The sequence below is a fragment of the Trachurus trachurus genome (genome assembly GCF_905171665.1).
Source record: "Trachurus trachurus genome assembly, chromosome: 13".
Classification (NCBI taxonomy): domain Eukaryota; kingdom Metazoa; phylum Chordata; class Actinopteri; order Carangiformes; family Carangidae; genus Trachurus; species Trachurus trachurus.
In genome coordinates, this window is record NC_139892.1 from 9,342,894 (window position 1) to 9,360,666 (window position 17,773).

Consider the following 17,773-nt stretch of genomic DNA (forward strand, 5'->3'; position numbering starts at 1 on the left):
AGTAGATAATGAGTGAAATTTGGGTGAACTATCGCTTTAACGCTGGCTTTTAACACGGATGAATTTGTGTGATATCCATTGTTAAAAGCTGGTATAATGATCCATGCATTTTACAGATTTTCATGAAAAAAAAAAAAATCCATGCATTTACCACGACTACCGAAACCATGGAAACATAAACATAAAATTCCACCAGAAGAGCAAAACCGGCTGACGTTTTTGACGTTCGGAAAAAGGTGGATAAGAAACCGGACTGTACAGTGTCAGTTTAGTGTCTGACCTCTCGAAGGCGATGTTGCGGGTGTCCAGCTGAGTGGTCACCACGGCGGCGGACAGCCTGGCCGCTACCTGCTCGTCGCTGGGCTGCGTGGCGCCAAGGAGACCCAGACTGGCGGCGTTGCTGCTGCAGGCGCCGCCGTTGCCCCGGCCGGGCGAGAGCGCCGCCAGAGACGAGACGCAGAGGGTCTCGCAGAACACCAGCTGCCTGTCGTGGTCCACCTCCATCACTTCTGCGCTGGAGTCTGCAGAGGAGAGGAGAAAAATGAAGTTAAAGGGATAGTTCACTCAAAATTGAAATTGCACTCATTATCTACTCACCCTCATGTGGACTAAGGGCTGGGAGAAGTTTCAGAGTCCTCCGTGGCTTCTCTGAGTTACAGGGGGTCTCGGCGTAGCAGTGCATGTCCATATAACGGTTGCAAATGGATACCAACTGTCTTCGTAACAAAAAGACACACCAAAAAACATCCAAATACCTCCATGCTGCTCGTATGTAATGTCCGTCTTGTATTGAAGCCCCGAAATGCAAAATTGTCCCGAAAAAAATTAAATAAGTCTATATTTCAAGCTTGTTTTGTAGCGGAAGCTTCTTGAAGCTCCTCTTCCTGGTTCATCAAATTTGGACAAACTGGGAAGAGGACGGACCCTGGTTCGTCCAAATTTGACTAACTGGGAAGAGGAGCTTCCGCCACAAACAAGCTTGAATAATAGACTGATTTCATTTTTTTCGGAACAATTTCGCATTTCGGGGCTTCAATACAAGACGGACATTACATACAAGCAGCATGGAGGTATTTGGATGTTTTTTGGTGTGTCTTTTTGTTACGAAGACAGTTGAGTTGAGTTGAGTTGAGATTACTTTATTTATCCCATAGGGCAATTCTGTTTCTACAGCTGACCACCGCACCAAAATCACATACACAAGCATACATACAATTGAGGAGGAAAGTGCAAGGACAGTGCAAATTTGAGATCAAGTAAGATAAAAGTACAAAAATATAATATAATAATACATGAGAGAGCAATATACGTAAAAACACATGTCAACAACAGTACTAAAAACTACAGCTTCAAGCCAGCTGAGCATTCAACAAACTAATGGCAGTTGGTATCCATTTGCAACCGTTATATGGACATGCACTGCTATGCCGAGACCCCCTGTAACTCAGAGAAGCCGCGGAGGACTCTGAAACTTCTCCCAGCCCTTAGTCCACATGAGGGTGAGTAGAGATAATGAGTGAAATTTCAATTTTGGGTGAACTATCCCTTTAATGTTATTGAGCAAGTGAAGAGGCTGGAGGACACGAAGATGAAAAAAAAAAAAAAAACACACTTGTAAGGAAAAATCAAAAGAGATGATGAAGGACGCCAAGGGACTGCAGATATCGCAGATTGACCGAGAGAAGGTGAAAACAATTTAACAGTCCGAAAAGGCAGGAAGTAACACAGAGGGGGGAGGATATTATGCAGAAATCCAAAAAAAAGCCCAAAGAAAGGTCAGTTGTAGACTAGAGGAATACATTTAAAGTGGTGAGTAAAGGGAAAGATACAAATAAAAGAGGAGCTGGGTGTAACAATGCAGAGAGGAGCCAATACAGAGGCAAGTGAGTGGAAAGAGCAGCATGATGAGAGAGAGGGAGGTGTAAAATGTAAAAACACCTGCACTAGTTTCTGTGACTGTTTGCTCCATATCACATTTGCTCGAAACGAACCGAGAAAATCAACAGAGTGTTCAGCTTTGTTCAGCTTGAGACCTAATGTAGTGGGAACTCACATGATCGCCCAATAGAAACAGTGTTGTTGTTATAGCCACCACTGTTGTTACACTGCAAAAACTCAAAATCTTACCATGAATATTTGTCTTATTTCTAGTCAAAATGTCTCATTTCTAGTCAAAACTAATCTTATTATACTTAAAATAAGACTCATCACATTAAAAAGTAGCTTGTTTTTAGACACTTTTTACTTCTTTCAAGCCTATTTTCATTTGAGATAAGTAGAAAAATCTGATGGTGGAGCAAGTTTTTCTTCCTTATTACGAGCACAAAAAACTTGCTTTCACTGGCAGATTTTTCTACTTATTTCAAGTGAAAATTTGTTTGAAACAAGTAAAAATTATCTAAAAACAAGTTCATTTTTAATGTGATGAGTCTTATTTTAAGTGGAAAGAGATTACTTTTGACTAGAAATTAGACATTTTGACAAGAAATAAAACAAATATTCTTGAAAAGATTTTGAATTTTTGCAGTGTGCTGATTCTGGCATCGAAACTCATCCTTTTTTACAAGGTCATAACCCCGGAGTTCAAACTGCAACATTGCTGCTGTACTGACTGTACTGACTGCATGGTGTTTCTGTCCAATGATTCATTATAAACTGTAGCTATGTCTGACCCCAGATATTACTGGATATTTTTTTGGTGATGAATTAGAGTTACGATGTGAATAGAAAAACCAAGGAGACATTGAGGAAAAGTAGAAATAAAAAGGAATAAAAAGATCCAGTCAAAGACAATGTGACAGACACTTAATATGCATTTATAAGCCAGTGCTAATTTATCTTTCTTTCTTTCTCTTTTTGGAGGGGGAGATGGGGTACAGGATCCTGGAGTGCAGATTAACCACATGTTAGCTCTCTAATCAGCACAATGTAATAGTGACTCAATGTGCAGTGGCTTTCTGAAGTATTCTCTTTTAACTTTGGATATAAAATGAATAAATCTATTTTCCTAAATGTGAAACTAGTCTTTTAGAGTACAGACAGTGCATTTGCTCTCATAATTCACTCAAAGCTTTATTGTCTTTATTGAATACTTAATGTCTGGTTGAAGTGCTTTAGCGCTAAACTCTCTCTCACACACACACACATAATCACACAGATTGAGGCTTGAGCGCGATCTCTGACCTTGTCCCCTGAAAATGAAGCTCCGGTTTCCTCTCTGCCAGGTCATCTGTTCAAACCCCATCAGGGTGGTGTCAACACGCAGACACTGGCCACTCTTCCAAACTCTGTAGGTGTCGCTGGGGCAGATACGAGACACCAGGGGCACTGAGGGGCAGACAGAGGTGTGCTTTGAATCCAATTCTGACATTTCTAATGAATATACATACAGAATTTAATCCCAGCAGCGGTTCTTAGCGATCGCAGTTTCTCTGTAATAGATTCAAACCAAAACCACTCTCACAGGCAAATTTGAGTAGCTATATGTAAGAGCGGTATTTGCATAAACATACTGTACAGTTTCTCCCGATTCCACTACAGAGGGCAGGCTTATACCGACAATATGATACAGCGCGTCCACTTGCGGTTTTCGCAAAGTGCTTTGGATAAAATGCCATTTACATTCTGCCGGGCAGGAAGTGTGTGAGCATCAGCGTCCAGTACAACAGGAAGAAACAGGCTCTTCGGCCCCCAGAGGGACAAAATAACGAGATTAGGTCTGACGTGGTCGACGCTGGGATGTTTTAACCGACTCGGATGACACGAGCAAAAAAAGAGACTCACCCCAGCTGGTGAACTCCCATTTCATCTCCACATAGAAGTCCTGGGCCTGGACAGACAGGGGAGGAAGAGAAGAGAGTGAACAAATGCAGGGATTCTGCTTCATTGTCTCTGCCAAAGATGGAGGAACTGGCACAGAGGAGTACACTGCAAAAACTCAAAATCTTTCCAAGAATATATGTCTTATTTCTTGTCAAAATGTCTCATTACTAGTCAAAACTAATCTCTTTCCACTTAAAATAAGACTCATCACATAAAAATGAACTTCTTTTTAGATCATTTTCACTTGTTTCAAACAAATTTTCACTTGAGATAAGTAGAAAAATCTGCCAATGAAAGCAAGTTTTTTGCTTTCATTGGCAAGAAGAATAATATAAAAGTGATGGATGGAGGGATGGAGAGGAGAGTGATGTGAGTGAGAGCAGCAGCAGCAGATGAGGAACATTGTGATGTAGGGATGTCACAATTGTTTTCACAATTAATCGTTGTATTAACCCTCCTGTTAGGAAGGGAGAAAGGAAGGAAAGAAGGATGGACAAAGGGAACAGATTGGGTCAAGGAAGGAAGAAGAAGCAAGGATGGAGGGAAAGAAAGAAAGAAAGAAAGAAAGAAAGAAAGAAAGAAAGAAAGAAAGAAAGATTGGGTCAAGGAAGAAGGAAGGAAGGGAAATGATGGTGGGAAGAAGGGAGAACAGAGGGAAAGAAGGATGGAGGAAGGGAGGAACAAAGAAAGGAAAGGAGTGGAGAAAGGAGGGAGGAAGTAGGGATGGAGAGACAGAAGGAAGGGAGGAAAGAAGGACCACTGGAAACAGACTGGGTCAGTTTGAACCACAGAAGGGTTAACCACAATTAATTGATTGCAAAGATTCCTAAATACCGTCACTTTCCAAAAAAAGATTATGTATGAACCGTGTCGGCAGATGTGCGCCAAAGTAAAGGTAAATGCACAGATACTGGTCCTTTTACCTAACGTAGCATTGAATTGGTAGGAGTTTAAAATACTAGAGTGTCATTTGTAATAAAAAAAAAAAGAATAAAATTAAAGCAGAAGTGAGTGGTCCGGTCGTTTTCGCTAATGCTGCGTTCCAGGCAGGCTTTTGAAATCGTAAATTACAGCTTCAAGTCACAACTTACGACTTTGTAGCGTTTCAGGCAACCCACTCGTGTTTTTCCGACCTGTTTTACCGGTGAAAGTGCACTATAACGGCCACGCGTAACTTCCGACCGGTGAACTCGTACCAGATCGAACTGGTACCACTTCACGGTCGGAAAAATACGAGTTTCCTTGAACGCATCATAACAGTCCTCGTCCCTACGTCACCACATTCACGGCGTTCCTTGGCTGCACACACAGCCCTGCATGCCGTTCTCGCTCCTCATTGGATAAAAACTGTAGGATACGATAAATGTTTTCTCCTCGGCTCAGAGCAGAGCAGAGGGACTGAGAGACCCGTGTTTCAGTCCAAACACTCTATTGGCGCATTTCCACTAGCACGGTTCGGCTCGGTACGGCACGGCTCGGCGCGCTATTGCGTGTTTCCACTAGCACACAGTACCTGCAACCGGGTACATTTTTGGTATCACCTCAGCCCTGGTTCCAAGCGAGCCGAAGCGTTACTAAAACGTGACGTCAGCCGACTGCCTTCCACTGATTGGCCGATGAGTGTCGTCACTGGAAGCGACGACCGACAACAGAAATGTTCCTGCTGAAGCCTGTTATTACCAGAGAATTTCTAATATTGAGACTGGCTCTGTTATTACGTGACTTTATTAAGTTTTAATATTTTTTCATGCGAGAAAGTAACTGTTTAGATCCCCATGTGCGGTTAGTTTATCCAAACGACGGCTGTTTAGAAGTTTGCCCCGATGTTTTTCGAGTGTGAAGCTCCAGGTCCGAGCAGCGACCGCGACATCACAGAGGCAGCAGCCCGGCTCCTGACGTGCTCCGCCGGCCAGCCTACCACCGTCACCCCGAGGAGAAAACGACCGCTAATTAACTTACCCGATGGCTTTTAGAGGTTTACCACCGGCTGGTTAAACTCTTAAATGTTGGTCTCATTGATGAAATCTAACAATTGTGGCTGTAGCAGAAGTTTGTTTGTGGTTAGACAGAAGAGCAGCACTGCCTTGGGGTCTGTACGCACAGAAAACACCACATTTACATCAATAAATAAATGTTTTACAATGAACCAGGCCGATCTCAGAGCTGGCAAGACTCTCCGGTAAGGCATATTGAACGGTTAAATGCCGTTAACGGGACGAGAGCATAGGAGTCAAAACGGCGGTTTAAAGCTAGCTACAACGAGGGTAGGTTCACTTCCTGTTTTCAAAGTAAAAGCACCAATTCTATCGTAATGGCTTTCCTTATGATAAAAGGCAACGGGTATTTTATTTTGTGAAAATAACCGGAAGTGCGTTGCTCACTACGGCTAGCTTTAGTAACGCCGACTTCGTTGAAACAAAATTGTAAACAGCTGGTATTTTGTCAGATTTTCAACACGTTGGGGATCTAAACGACTACTTTCTCGCCTGAAAATGTTTCAAATGTTGCTAAAGTTATATATTTACTGAGTTTAGAGCGTTGCTCGGCGACGTGTAAATGACGTCACGGCGGTACTAGTGATACTCAGTTGTAATGGAAACACAACCAAACCGAGCCGAGCCGTGCCGTGCCGAGCCGTACCGAGCCGAGCCGTGCTAGTGGAAATGCGCCATATGTAAGTGATTGCTGTCGGAAGATATAACTATTTAAGACTTATATTAACACAAATATATCACTCACTTCTGCTTTAACTTAAACATTTGGTATCGATGACAATTAATGACTTGAATATTTCAAACACTTCCCCTGGCGGATTAATAATTGGTCATATTTTAATAGATATTTAAAATATTTTATAATTAGTAATGTATATTTTAACTTTATTTGATTTTACACATTACTAGTGTTGTGAAATCAATTAATGCATAATAATCGTGATAATCGTAACACCGTGATTATTTCTCTGACAATAATCGTACCAAAAAAATCTATTATCTATCTACTGTATTATATATATAGGGTGTTGTGTCTACCATGTGAGTATGCTAGGCTGTACGTATGTGTGTGTGAGGAAGACGAGAGTCTGTGAAGGCGCAGCTCTCTGCATCTGTTCTCTGCAGCAGCTTCACTACGATCTATTGCACCTCACATTTTCCTCTCAGGATTATAATCAGCATTCAGTCTCCCCAGTGTGGGATTCTCCATTACTGCTATTGTGGCTTTAAGGACGACGTGCGCTCCTTCCTTCCCTCTTTTGGGGATAGCGATGAGTCAGATTGCCCAGTTTTGCAACACAGAGACATTTACGTGTATTTCCATTACCGAATAGTAAACAAAGTTATTCATACCTTCAAACAAATCCTCAAACAAAAATAAACATTAAAAAGATTCATCTACAATTCAAATGAATGCAACTTTTTGATTTGCCTTTGTTGTTTGTGCATCTTTGTGTTTTATTCCATGTATGCAATCTGCATATGTGCTTGTTTGTATCTGTGTGTTTGTATCCATGTGTGGTCATGGGAGAGTATCATTTTCCATGTGTACATCAAAGTGCTGTATACGTGTGTGTGTTTGTGTGTTTGTGTGAAATCCCACTTGGCGCAGTTGCTCCAGCAGGACGGGGATGCCCGCCAGTCTCTTGGCAGTCCTCTGGTAGTCACGGTAACGAAGCACGAGACGCACCAGCTCCGGATCTCTGGTGCTCACCGCCTCCTGAAGAACTGAAAGAGAGAGACGGAGAGAGGGAGGGAAGGAGGGAGAGGAAAAGGAGAGTAAAACAGAGCCAATCACTCAGGCCTCATCTAAAATTTATGCACTCGAGCAATTTAAGGGGGCCGTGAGAATTGAGGAGAAACTGAAGTAGGCCAACGGAAAAGCTGGTACCACCAATTACTGCAGCTCGCCCGTCATTCATCAGACCGCCACTTTGCTGTTAATCTAACAGGCTGCTGCTCTACGCTTGGACAATTATACATCAATTTCCTTTCTTTTTCTTTATTAGCAAACATGTGAGTGAGGCCACACACACTGGTCTCTCTCCACTTCAGAGGACACCTGTTGATGTAATGCGTTTCTGTGCTCTTTATCTTCACGTCTAACCCTCATTAAAATGTACTCACCTTGATGGTTTCAAACTAAAAAAAAGTTGTCCTCACAACTACAGAAGGACTTGTACGTGTACACACAAAATATGTAATTAATGCTTCACTCTTAATTCATTCAATCCATTAAAAGCCTGACCTGCCATGTTACACAATTAAACAGTGAGGGACAACAACAACAATAAAAAAAAAACTCAGAATGAAGGTGAGATATCGGACTCCACTAACTGTGGGTGTTGTACCAATGTAATTTCACGGTTAAAAAAATAATTGATTTCATGCTCAGTATCTCATAGCCAGACTTAAAGGAGAATTCCGGTCATTTTTGACCCCTAAATCGTTGTCCTGATGGTCACCCAGTGTTGGGGGAGCAAAAAACGACAACTAAAATCCTTACGAGACACCACTGAACTCATATAGTGTACAGTATAAACAGTATAAACTTTGTGTTTTTGTATGTAATCACTCACCTCAGACCAGCCGAACTCTGAAATGTCCTGGAAAGACATTACTATCCGATCGCAGAGCAAACAAACACTTTTTCCTTGTTGTGATGATTTCTTTACAAAAATAAACAGTCAGAGACATTTTGGACATTACCACTGCACTGCTCCACCGTTTATTTTTGTAAAGAAATCATCACAACAAGGAAAAAGTGTTTGTTTCTGTGGCGGGGAGAGCAGGCGCTCTGTGATCGGATAGTAATGTCTTTCCAGGACGTTTCAGAGTTCGGCTATCTGAGGTGAAGAACTACATGCGAAAACACAAAGTTTATACTGTTTATACTGTACACTATATGAGTTCAGTGGTGTCTCGTAAGGATCCGAGTCATGTACCATAGATATTTGATTGTTTTTTGCTCCCCCCAACACTGGGTGACCATCAGGACAACGATTTAGGGGTAAAAAAAATGACCGGAATTCTCCTTTAATTCATTCAATCCATTAAAAGCCTGACCTGCCACAATACACAACTAAATAATGAGGGACAATGACAACAAAAAAAACCACCTCTGAATGAAGGTGAGATATCGGACTCCACTAACGGTGGGTGTTGTACCAATGTAATTTCACGGTTAAAAAATTAATTGATTTCATGCTCAGTATCTCATAGCCAGACTTAACTCCACATCACACTGCACTAGCTGCAGAGCGCCAGCAGAGAGGAGATGTCTGGCAGGGGCCACCTGGAGAGATTTGTGATTTTAAAAAAGCATTAAGGGGCCAAAACTGTGCTAACCATCAACGCCCAAGTCCAATAGAGCCTGTGGGAAACATTACCGTGGGCTATTTTGCAAATATAGTGTATGCGGTGTATCATATATTACATGTTATTATAGATTTCTTATTGTGGCCAAGGGGCCCATTAACAAAAAACTGCAGCAATTGCAGGACATTTGTGATTGGGTCTTTTTCACTGACAGGCAATGCTGGGCAATTTACACTGTCTGTTATACAAACAAGAAAAAACCAAGGCCTAATTTTTTTTTTCTTTTTTTTTTTTTACTTTGAACAATAAATTACAACACAACACACGGACAGAGCAAACAGGATTACTGCTTGGTAGTGCTTTGTCAAATGTTTATCAAAGGTTTTTGACGTGTAGGTTGTTACACTGCTCGCTGCTGTGGCTCTTTGCAATGAACAATTTGACTGCTTCAACACTTGCTTATCTGCCGAGTGTGAGGACCCACAGAGGCTGGCACACACCCAGGTACAAGTACAAGTACAAGTACAAGGTAGCAGTTAAACGTCTATACAATAAATGAGCACTAATTCCCAAAGACCCATATTTACCAGTATAATGACAAAGGAACAAATCAGGCACTAGTTAATTAGAAACTCCTTACCAGCTCCTGATTTGTTTTATGGTAATTGGACTGAATCGAAACAACCTCAAAACCCATAAAGCATAAGGCAAACCCCATAAGAATGTCAGTATCCTGGTCTAGACTGTGAAACATTTCTGTGTGAAGGATGGCACACTTTAATTGTTTTCGTTTCATTTATCTGCATAAATCCAAAGCATTTTTTTTCCAAAGGGGGTTAAAGGAGTTTCCATGGTAGAAATGTGGTTATAATATTCAACCACCAGTGTGAGACCGAATCTACTATTCCTCTCCACTGGGTCCCATTGTTTACTCTAATTATACCACAGTGTCATAATTAGTTTGACAACAATATATTATTGTATACACATGAATCCCCCTTATCTTCAAACACCCAGCAGACAACTTAATAATGAGTTCTGTGTGCTATACGTTATGGATGATATCACTTGCACACACAACACACATACTCACCGGTCCATCCATTGCGGTTCTCCTTGCTAACATCAGCTCCGTGCTGCAACAGGACCCTGGTGCAGTCCAGGTGTCCCAGTGTGACAGCCAGGTGGAGGGGGGTCCGACCACGAGGGTCCAGAGTCTCTAGATCAGTCTGGATGGAAGCAGAGGAGAGGAGACAGAGGGTTGTTGTAAAGAACAAAAGACAGGAGAGCATAGATGAAGAGGGAGGACACTGCAAAAACTCAAAATCTTACCAAGAATATTTGTCTTATTTCTAGTCAAAACAAATCTCATTCTACTAAAAACAAGACTCATCACATTAAAAAGTAGCTCGTTTTTAGACACTTTTTACTTCTTTAAAGGATATTTTCACTTGAAATAAGTAGAAAAATCTGCTAGTGGAGCAAGTTTTTCTTCCTTATTATGAGCAGAAAAAAACCTGCTTTCACTGGCAGATTTGTTTGAAACAAGTTTGAAACAAGTGAAAATTATCTAAGAACAAGTTAATTTTTAGGTGATGAATCTCATTTTAAGTGGAAAGAAATTAGTTTTGACTAGAAATGAGACATTTTGACAAGAAATAAGTCAAATATTCTTGGAAAAATTTTGAGTTTTTGCAGTGTAAAGGACAAAAGACAGGAGAGCATAGGAGGAGGAGGAGGAGGAGGAGAGGAAACCGGGGGTTAATTGTGTATCATTGTAGTGCTCTCCTTGCTCAGACAGAGGAGGGAGGAAGCAGTAAAATATAATAGGAATACAAGTGCATGCAGCAATGACGACAGAGAGAAGACGGAGACAGTGACAGGTGCTAATTGATCTGTCACCACTCCAACATGGCCGGGTGCTGCACTCCTGCATCCCACCTTTTCTCTGAGCCGGGTGAAATGGGTTAAGGGAAGCACTATGCTCTTTTATCCTGGCCTTGGGGATTTTTTATGCAGCCTTCTTCTTCTATGCTAGTCTTTAAAACTTCAGGTTCAGGCGAAGACAGTCTGAATCCTGGCAGGAAAATGTGGGCTGATAAAGTAAAAAAGAGCAGCTCTCTGTTGGGCCAGCAGAGAATCTAACCTACAGCATTTTTGTCACATACTGTAGCTACATGCTTTTTTCTTTTTCCTCTTCTGAACATGTGTAACTGTGAACAACATTGCTGAGCAGGAAGCATAGGCCTAATTAACGCTGGAGTCTTTGCTTCAGCTCTCAGCTCCACTCTGTTTTCAGCCTGTCAACAAGACCTCATTTGTCAGCCGTATTACATTAGTGTTAATCTTTCATATCAATCATACCATTACTGTGATGCACCAAATTAAAAGGAATTATTGCGGTCGGCTTTTTAAAAGCCTCTCAGACACAGTAAAAATATATTTGGAAGGCAGCTGGAGATCACGTTTGATGCTCTGAATACTAACACACTGATGCCTCTGCCTTTTTGGTGCATGTTTGTAACAAACACATGAAAGATGCGTGTTATTAGGACATGCCAGACAATGTTTTTGCAAAATGTATCTGTGTCGAGAAGTCGAGAAGCTGTTCACTGGAAAAACATTTGCTCTTTTGACATTGGTTCAATGAGAAAGGCGGTATAAACTAACCATGTAGCTAGAGTTAGCTTAGCATAAAGTCTGGAATAGAAATGACTAAAATAATAATTTTAGCATGTTACTCCCCATAAATAAACAAAGCTATTAATTTTTTACATATCTGTTTTCCTTTACCTTTAAACAAAGGTAGGCAGGGTGTCTTATCCCTGTGTTTCCAGTCTTAAATGCTAAGCTAAGCAGGTTTTTAGTAGCATCAGTGTCCAATTTCTGGTACAAAAGCATTGTATTGAATCACAGAAGATGGATTATAAGGGAGTTTTTGGAAATACGAATACATTAGGCTACAACCTTGTGGGCAATATGTTATGGGGGGGATTTTCCATTTCAGACATGTGAGCTGAATAACTGTGCCACCACAGTTGGGAAGTGCTGGTCTATTGCGGGTCCTCACATGTATTTATAGGCGCGCCAGTTCAAGTGTGATGGGAAAAAAAAGAAGAAAAAAACGACTGGATGAGTCACTCGGTATTGGCACCCTCCGCAGTATCATTTGACACAGTAACATGTCGTAATTGATCAGCAAGACTCCGACAAATCCAACAAGTGTTAAACCGTGTCAAACAGCGGCAGTGGCCATGTACGTTACATAAAATTTGTTTATTACCACATGAACTGTGGTGCTGGTAATGAGATGTCATGTCTCCATACAAATCAATTGACTTAATCAACTACTTGCTTTATAGCACTGCATGAAGCTGCCCATCCCTCTCTCTTTCTTTCTCTGTGTCTATTCCCCTGGCTGTTCTATGCACCACTGTTGTGTTGCCTCTCTCTGCAGTGTGCGCTCCCCCCGAAATCAGCAACTTTTACAACACCGATCTCAGATCTGCCATCCAATTAAACAGAGCTGCTGACAGCCACCATTATCCGGCGTGTGGGCTGATCCAAGGTCAGTTCTGTCAACCCGTTGTGGGCTTGAATTCTAATTAAGGATTACTCTAAGAGATAAGTGGCGTGACTTAGAATCAGCACTTTAATGAAGACCTTAAGGAAGCTGTGGGCAAGGCCGTAGCTACCATTGAGGACACCGAGGTCATGACCTCGGTATTTTTTTCGGCCAAATGAATGAAAAAAAAAAAAAAAAAAGTGCAAAGTATTAGGGAGGACAGATGGAAGGTGACTGAGTGACTCCTCTCTTGTCCAAACAATTCCGGTAGGCATAATGCTCTTGTTTATTGACGCCCTCACGTACGCTGGTGTTTGTTTACTGGTCGCGGGATAAAAGACGATTCATTCGGAAAAAGCGAGTGATACAGCGCGTCGCGGGGCCTGTGTGCATGGAGGAGAATGCTACTGAGTGAGTCGGCTCTAGATAAACTCTTTCCAACCAGTTGTTACACTGTAAAAGTTTCGTACATACGTGCACTTGAAGCGCTGTATTATTTCGGGACGGAACCTCATGTATGCGGAGAAAACAGCTGTTTAATAGCGTCAATTCAGCGCCGTTTACTGTCTGTGTCCTGCACTATGCACTAGTTGAGCTAAGTGGGGGAGAGCAGAGACCTCTTTCCTGCAGATACTATACTGAGGGGGCATCTGCACTGTCCATTCTTCCATCAACTTTATGTGAAAAGCACAGTGACATGATACATTTTATGTTTACAGACAGGGGCGTCACTAAGTTTTAAGGACAGGGGGGGCTTAGCCCCCAGGAGATGCACAAGATGTGAGCATATGTGGTGCACAAGCACAAATATTTCACAAACAAAGACTGTGAAATTGTTTCTAAAATTTTTTGGACAGATTTAACAATTAGCATACGGTGTAAAGTTTAGGCAACCATTAGTTTTATTTCAGTCTTTTTTATTTATTTATTTAAAGAAAGCTAAGACCGGTGAGATTACTACAGACATGTCTGGAGTAGGCTACAGTAGAAAATGTAAATTTTTCATCTCTGCCTAGTAAGAATACTAACAAAAATCACATTAGAGTAAAATCTACCTTTGAATCATGGGATATCAGGCAAATGAATAAGTAATGTGTAGGCTAACTGTGTAAAAGTAGATGCTAAAAAAATGAACCTGAGCAATTTTGCAGCTGTTTTATTATCAGAGATACGTATGTCCAGGTGGAATTTGACCTTTGGAAAACTAATTAGGCTATATTTCACTAATAGCCTGTGTCATAATATTCACTCCATCCAAATACAACTGTTTTTGGCTCATTTTGATTTCACCTAGACCTCTTCATATTATCCCATTCAAAGAAGACCATACAACCGAAATGAAGTTTGACACCAATATTTTACTAATAAAAAATATGCATAGAAATGTGAAATACTACATAGCTACACAACGTGAATAACCAATTATAACACAAACCAAAATTTGCTGCAACAAGGAGCAGTCAGATGTATGTTTGTGGTAACTATAAGGAAAAGCAAACAAACTTCCTGGGCCTGTTTCAAAGTGAGGAACACAGCTGACGCTCCAGAAGGAAGTCACCCAAAAATAGTAGGCTATAGCTATGGTAAAAAAAAGAGTGCACACTTCACCCTAGAAACCTGTTAATCTTTATGTTAACAACCAGGACCTTCACATTGCATTTCAGACTTTTTTTTTTCGAGCTGGAATTAAACTTTATAATATAATATTTTTGCTACTCTGTGGCTGCTACGAATGTGAGGTCTACAGTCTACTGTTTGTAATATGTGGTGTGTTCTCATCAGAATTCAGTGAAGTTGGGTCTTCTCTGGATGATCACTAGTGATGATAATATCATAAAAATGGCATTAATCTAATATGATGTGTGTAGTTTTTATCTGTCAAAGTGCACCAGATTGAAGCCTTTTAATATAAAATTGCCCCAAATTTCTGACGCCACCCCCCCGCGCACCACGACTATGACCTCGGTATTTCAAAAATCCTGGCTACGGCCCTGGCTGTGGGAACTGCTTTCTAGGAAAAGAAACAAGACCATTTGGAGTTGGGGTTTTTAACAGTGTGGCTAATACCACTGTGAACAATATATCAGAAAAAAATGTATTGCTGAGCAAAGGAATAAAAGGAGAAGGTCTGAACACCATATTGATCCACATAAATCCCTAAATCAAAAGAGAGGAGAGGGAGGAAATGTATTGAAGATTAATTTTTAAGCAACTGAAAATACACCAAACAAGAGAGCAACTCAATACGAGGAAGCTGTTTACTGTGGCCACTGTATGATAGGCTATCCTGCTATGACATACAGCTGCTGTCTAACACAAGTTAACCTCTTAGGACCTGAGCAGAGAGAGGGAGACTCAGCAGTTCGGGGCAATATGTTGAGCAGTTACATTTGAAGGAAATGAGGAAAACCACACACAAACATGGTTGGAGGAGTACGAATGCAAATGCATTGCAGACACAATATACAAATCTTCATACATGACACTCACTCACTCCTAAAATGTTTAAACATCTTCCGTTCAGGAAAGCAAAACTCAATAACAAGAACATGACACCATGGTTTCTGTGTGTTACAGTAATGGATGTTTCGCTGTGAAATCTCCAGCTCCGTCGTCGAGAGATCTTTACTCTGCGTCGCTCTTTTTTAAAATGCAACCCTGAAGAAATTGAGTACGAGACTGAAACAGACACAAATAATGTGGGTGGAAAAAAAGGTTTTATTGTAAGAAAGTGCCCATCAGCATCAAATCTAACATGTAAGACACGTGAAGATGGGCAGAGAGAGAGAGAGAAAAGGCAAAAAAAACAAGGGATTGCAATGAGAAACAAAGCCCGTGGAGAGGGGTGAGGAAAGAGATGAGAAAGAGAACGACAGGGAGAGGAGGAGAGGAGGATAGCTGAAGGAGAGAACAACATGGGGTGTCCCTCAGGAGCCGCGGAGGCTGGGGAACAGAGGGATGGAGCGTCATAGCAACGCGGGCAAAGATAGCAAGCAGTCAGCTTTGTTTGTGTGCAGCGGATAGCGAACCGAGATCAGGTATATAATATGTAAATACACCACTCTCAATGCTGCGTGTGCATGTTTGACACAAGCCACATCTCAAAGGACACTGTGGACAACATGTGTTTAGGCATCAAATGGATGATTACAAGAGTCACAGGGATGAATTTGTATATCTAACACCAGGGGTTCATCATTTAGCCTTCGTCTTGTGTCAGCTTTCTACTGCCATCTATGGTGTTCGGGTCAGTTTTGACCCGTGTTTTAAATCAGCTGTAAAATACACTAAAAACATTTATTTTCATCCAATTTGTTTTTCTTCTCTTGGTTACATTGTTAGGCTTCCTTATCCATGAAAATGTTGGTGTTAATATTTTTTGGTGTGGGTCTCTGGACCTTTTTTGTCAGTATACCCCTTGGCTTCAATTGAACCTTCCTATTGTCAGCTTTCTGCTACCATCTATGGTGGTAGGATCAGTTTTGACCCGAGTCTTAAATCAGCTGTAAAACACACTAAAACAATTATTTATCATCCCATTTGTTTCTCATCTCTTGGTTACATTGTTAGGCTTCCTTATCCATGAAAAGTTTGGTTTTGCAGGTTTGACTCTACTTATTGTTCTTATCGTTATAACCGTGTCAAAATTGACCCTAACACCACAAATGTCATAATTTTAACCAGAGCATTTTAGAAATTTGTGAAACGTTTTTTTTGTTTGTTTTAGTTTGTTTAAATAGAGGTTTCTGACAAAGTCAAAAAGCCTTGATGCTATAAACAAATCTATGTGGTACTTTTATGCATGTAAAACCTGAAAACGGGTCAACGGTGACCCGAACACAAGAGAAGGGTTAAAAAACCCTAACCCTAACTGAATATTAATAGTGAGACTTGGAAAACATCTCCTCCCAACATGGATGTACGAGCAAGAGATTGAAACAAGCTGATGGTAAAAAAAAAAAAAAAAAAAAAAAAAAAGATTACAGCTGTACTCAATTTCAATTACTCTGCATGCAAGAGCTGTGGCGCTGAAATGCAGCATAAAGACACACAGGGAGCTGGAGGGATGCTAACAATGAGAAAGGAGAAACAGAAATATGTGGTGAGGTAGAAGGAGACAGAAAATAGGAAAATAGAGAGAGGGAAAGTATAGATGGGACGGCAGTGGGATTATTACAGAAGGAAGGGGGGGATATGGAAGGAGACAGGTTGGGGAGAGTGCACGGCGCTGCCAGAAAACAGTCTGTACAATATACAACACAGGATGACAAGGAGACAACACAGGAATCCAATGAAGTGTAGCCTCACTAGCTGCCTCCCCTTGCTCCATGTTTCCTGCAGTTTCAGGACGCTCAGTCCTTAGACCACGTTTCTAGGACTCACCACAGCAGCATACTGATTAGATTTATGGTTATATAGTTAATATTAGAGTAGGATTACATATGTTTGGGACAGTGTTGCAAGAAACAGTGTCCTGCAAATGTGTCCCTAGAAAACCAGAAACTGTAGTCTCCTAACATAGCATATGTAGCTCCTTTTTCTCAATATAAGACTGATTAAAAAACAGAAGAATATGAGAATATAACCTCTCTTCTTGGCTTATATTTTTTCATTTAGCAATAAACTGTGGTGCATTATACCATAGGCATGCAATGCAATTTGCTGCATTTATTATCTTGGTAAGTGAGCTTGACAAACTATAGCCCGCATATCAGCATTTGGGTGTTTCACATTAATCTTTGTTCCTGTGTTTTGACCTTATTCAAAGTCAGAACTTGGTAACTGAGACCGAGGAGCTTCGCCGCCACCTTCGCTGTCAGTCCTGGACGTTTTCACAAGTTGCTCAAAGGGAATCAGACATCTCAAAGGGTGAGATATCTTCAATGTGGACTGACATTTTGATCCAGCAGCCGCTCTGCCACCACTTCTCTTTCAATATAATCGGGAACCACCACCGCGGTGCAACACATACAGTCAGTAGGCTACCCTGTGTCAAACTTGTCATATCAGCAGCAGAGCTGACATTTTGCTGTGATGACACCCTGCAACTCTATCAGAAAGCAGTGTCTGTCAC

At 41.2% G+C, this 17,773-nt stretch overlaps 1 protein-coding gene across 1 annotated transcript in view; it reads right to left on the minus strand.

Annotated features, from left to right (window-relative positions):
- The window catches only part of ankrd13b (ankyrin repeat domain 13B), a gene marked incomplete at both ends in the record, with an annotated part of 61,385 nt that overhangs the window by 30,379 nt on the left and 13,233 nt on the right, over window positions 1–17,773 (minus strand). Inside the window, 5 exons of the mRNA XM_083985849.1 lie at window positions 281–521; window positions 3,184–3,327; window positions 3,784–3,829; window positions 7,420–7,544; window positions 10,228–10,363. Coding sequence (XP_083841975.1) covers window positions 281–521; window positions 3,184–3,327; window positions 3,784–3,829; window positions 7,420–7,544; window positions 10,228–10,363 — 692 coding nt within the window. The remainder of the gene's footprint in view (window positions 1–280; window positions 522–3,183; window positions 3,328–3,783; window positions 3,830–7,419; window positions 7,545–10,227; window positions 10,364–17,773) is intronic.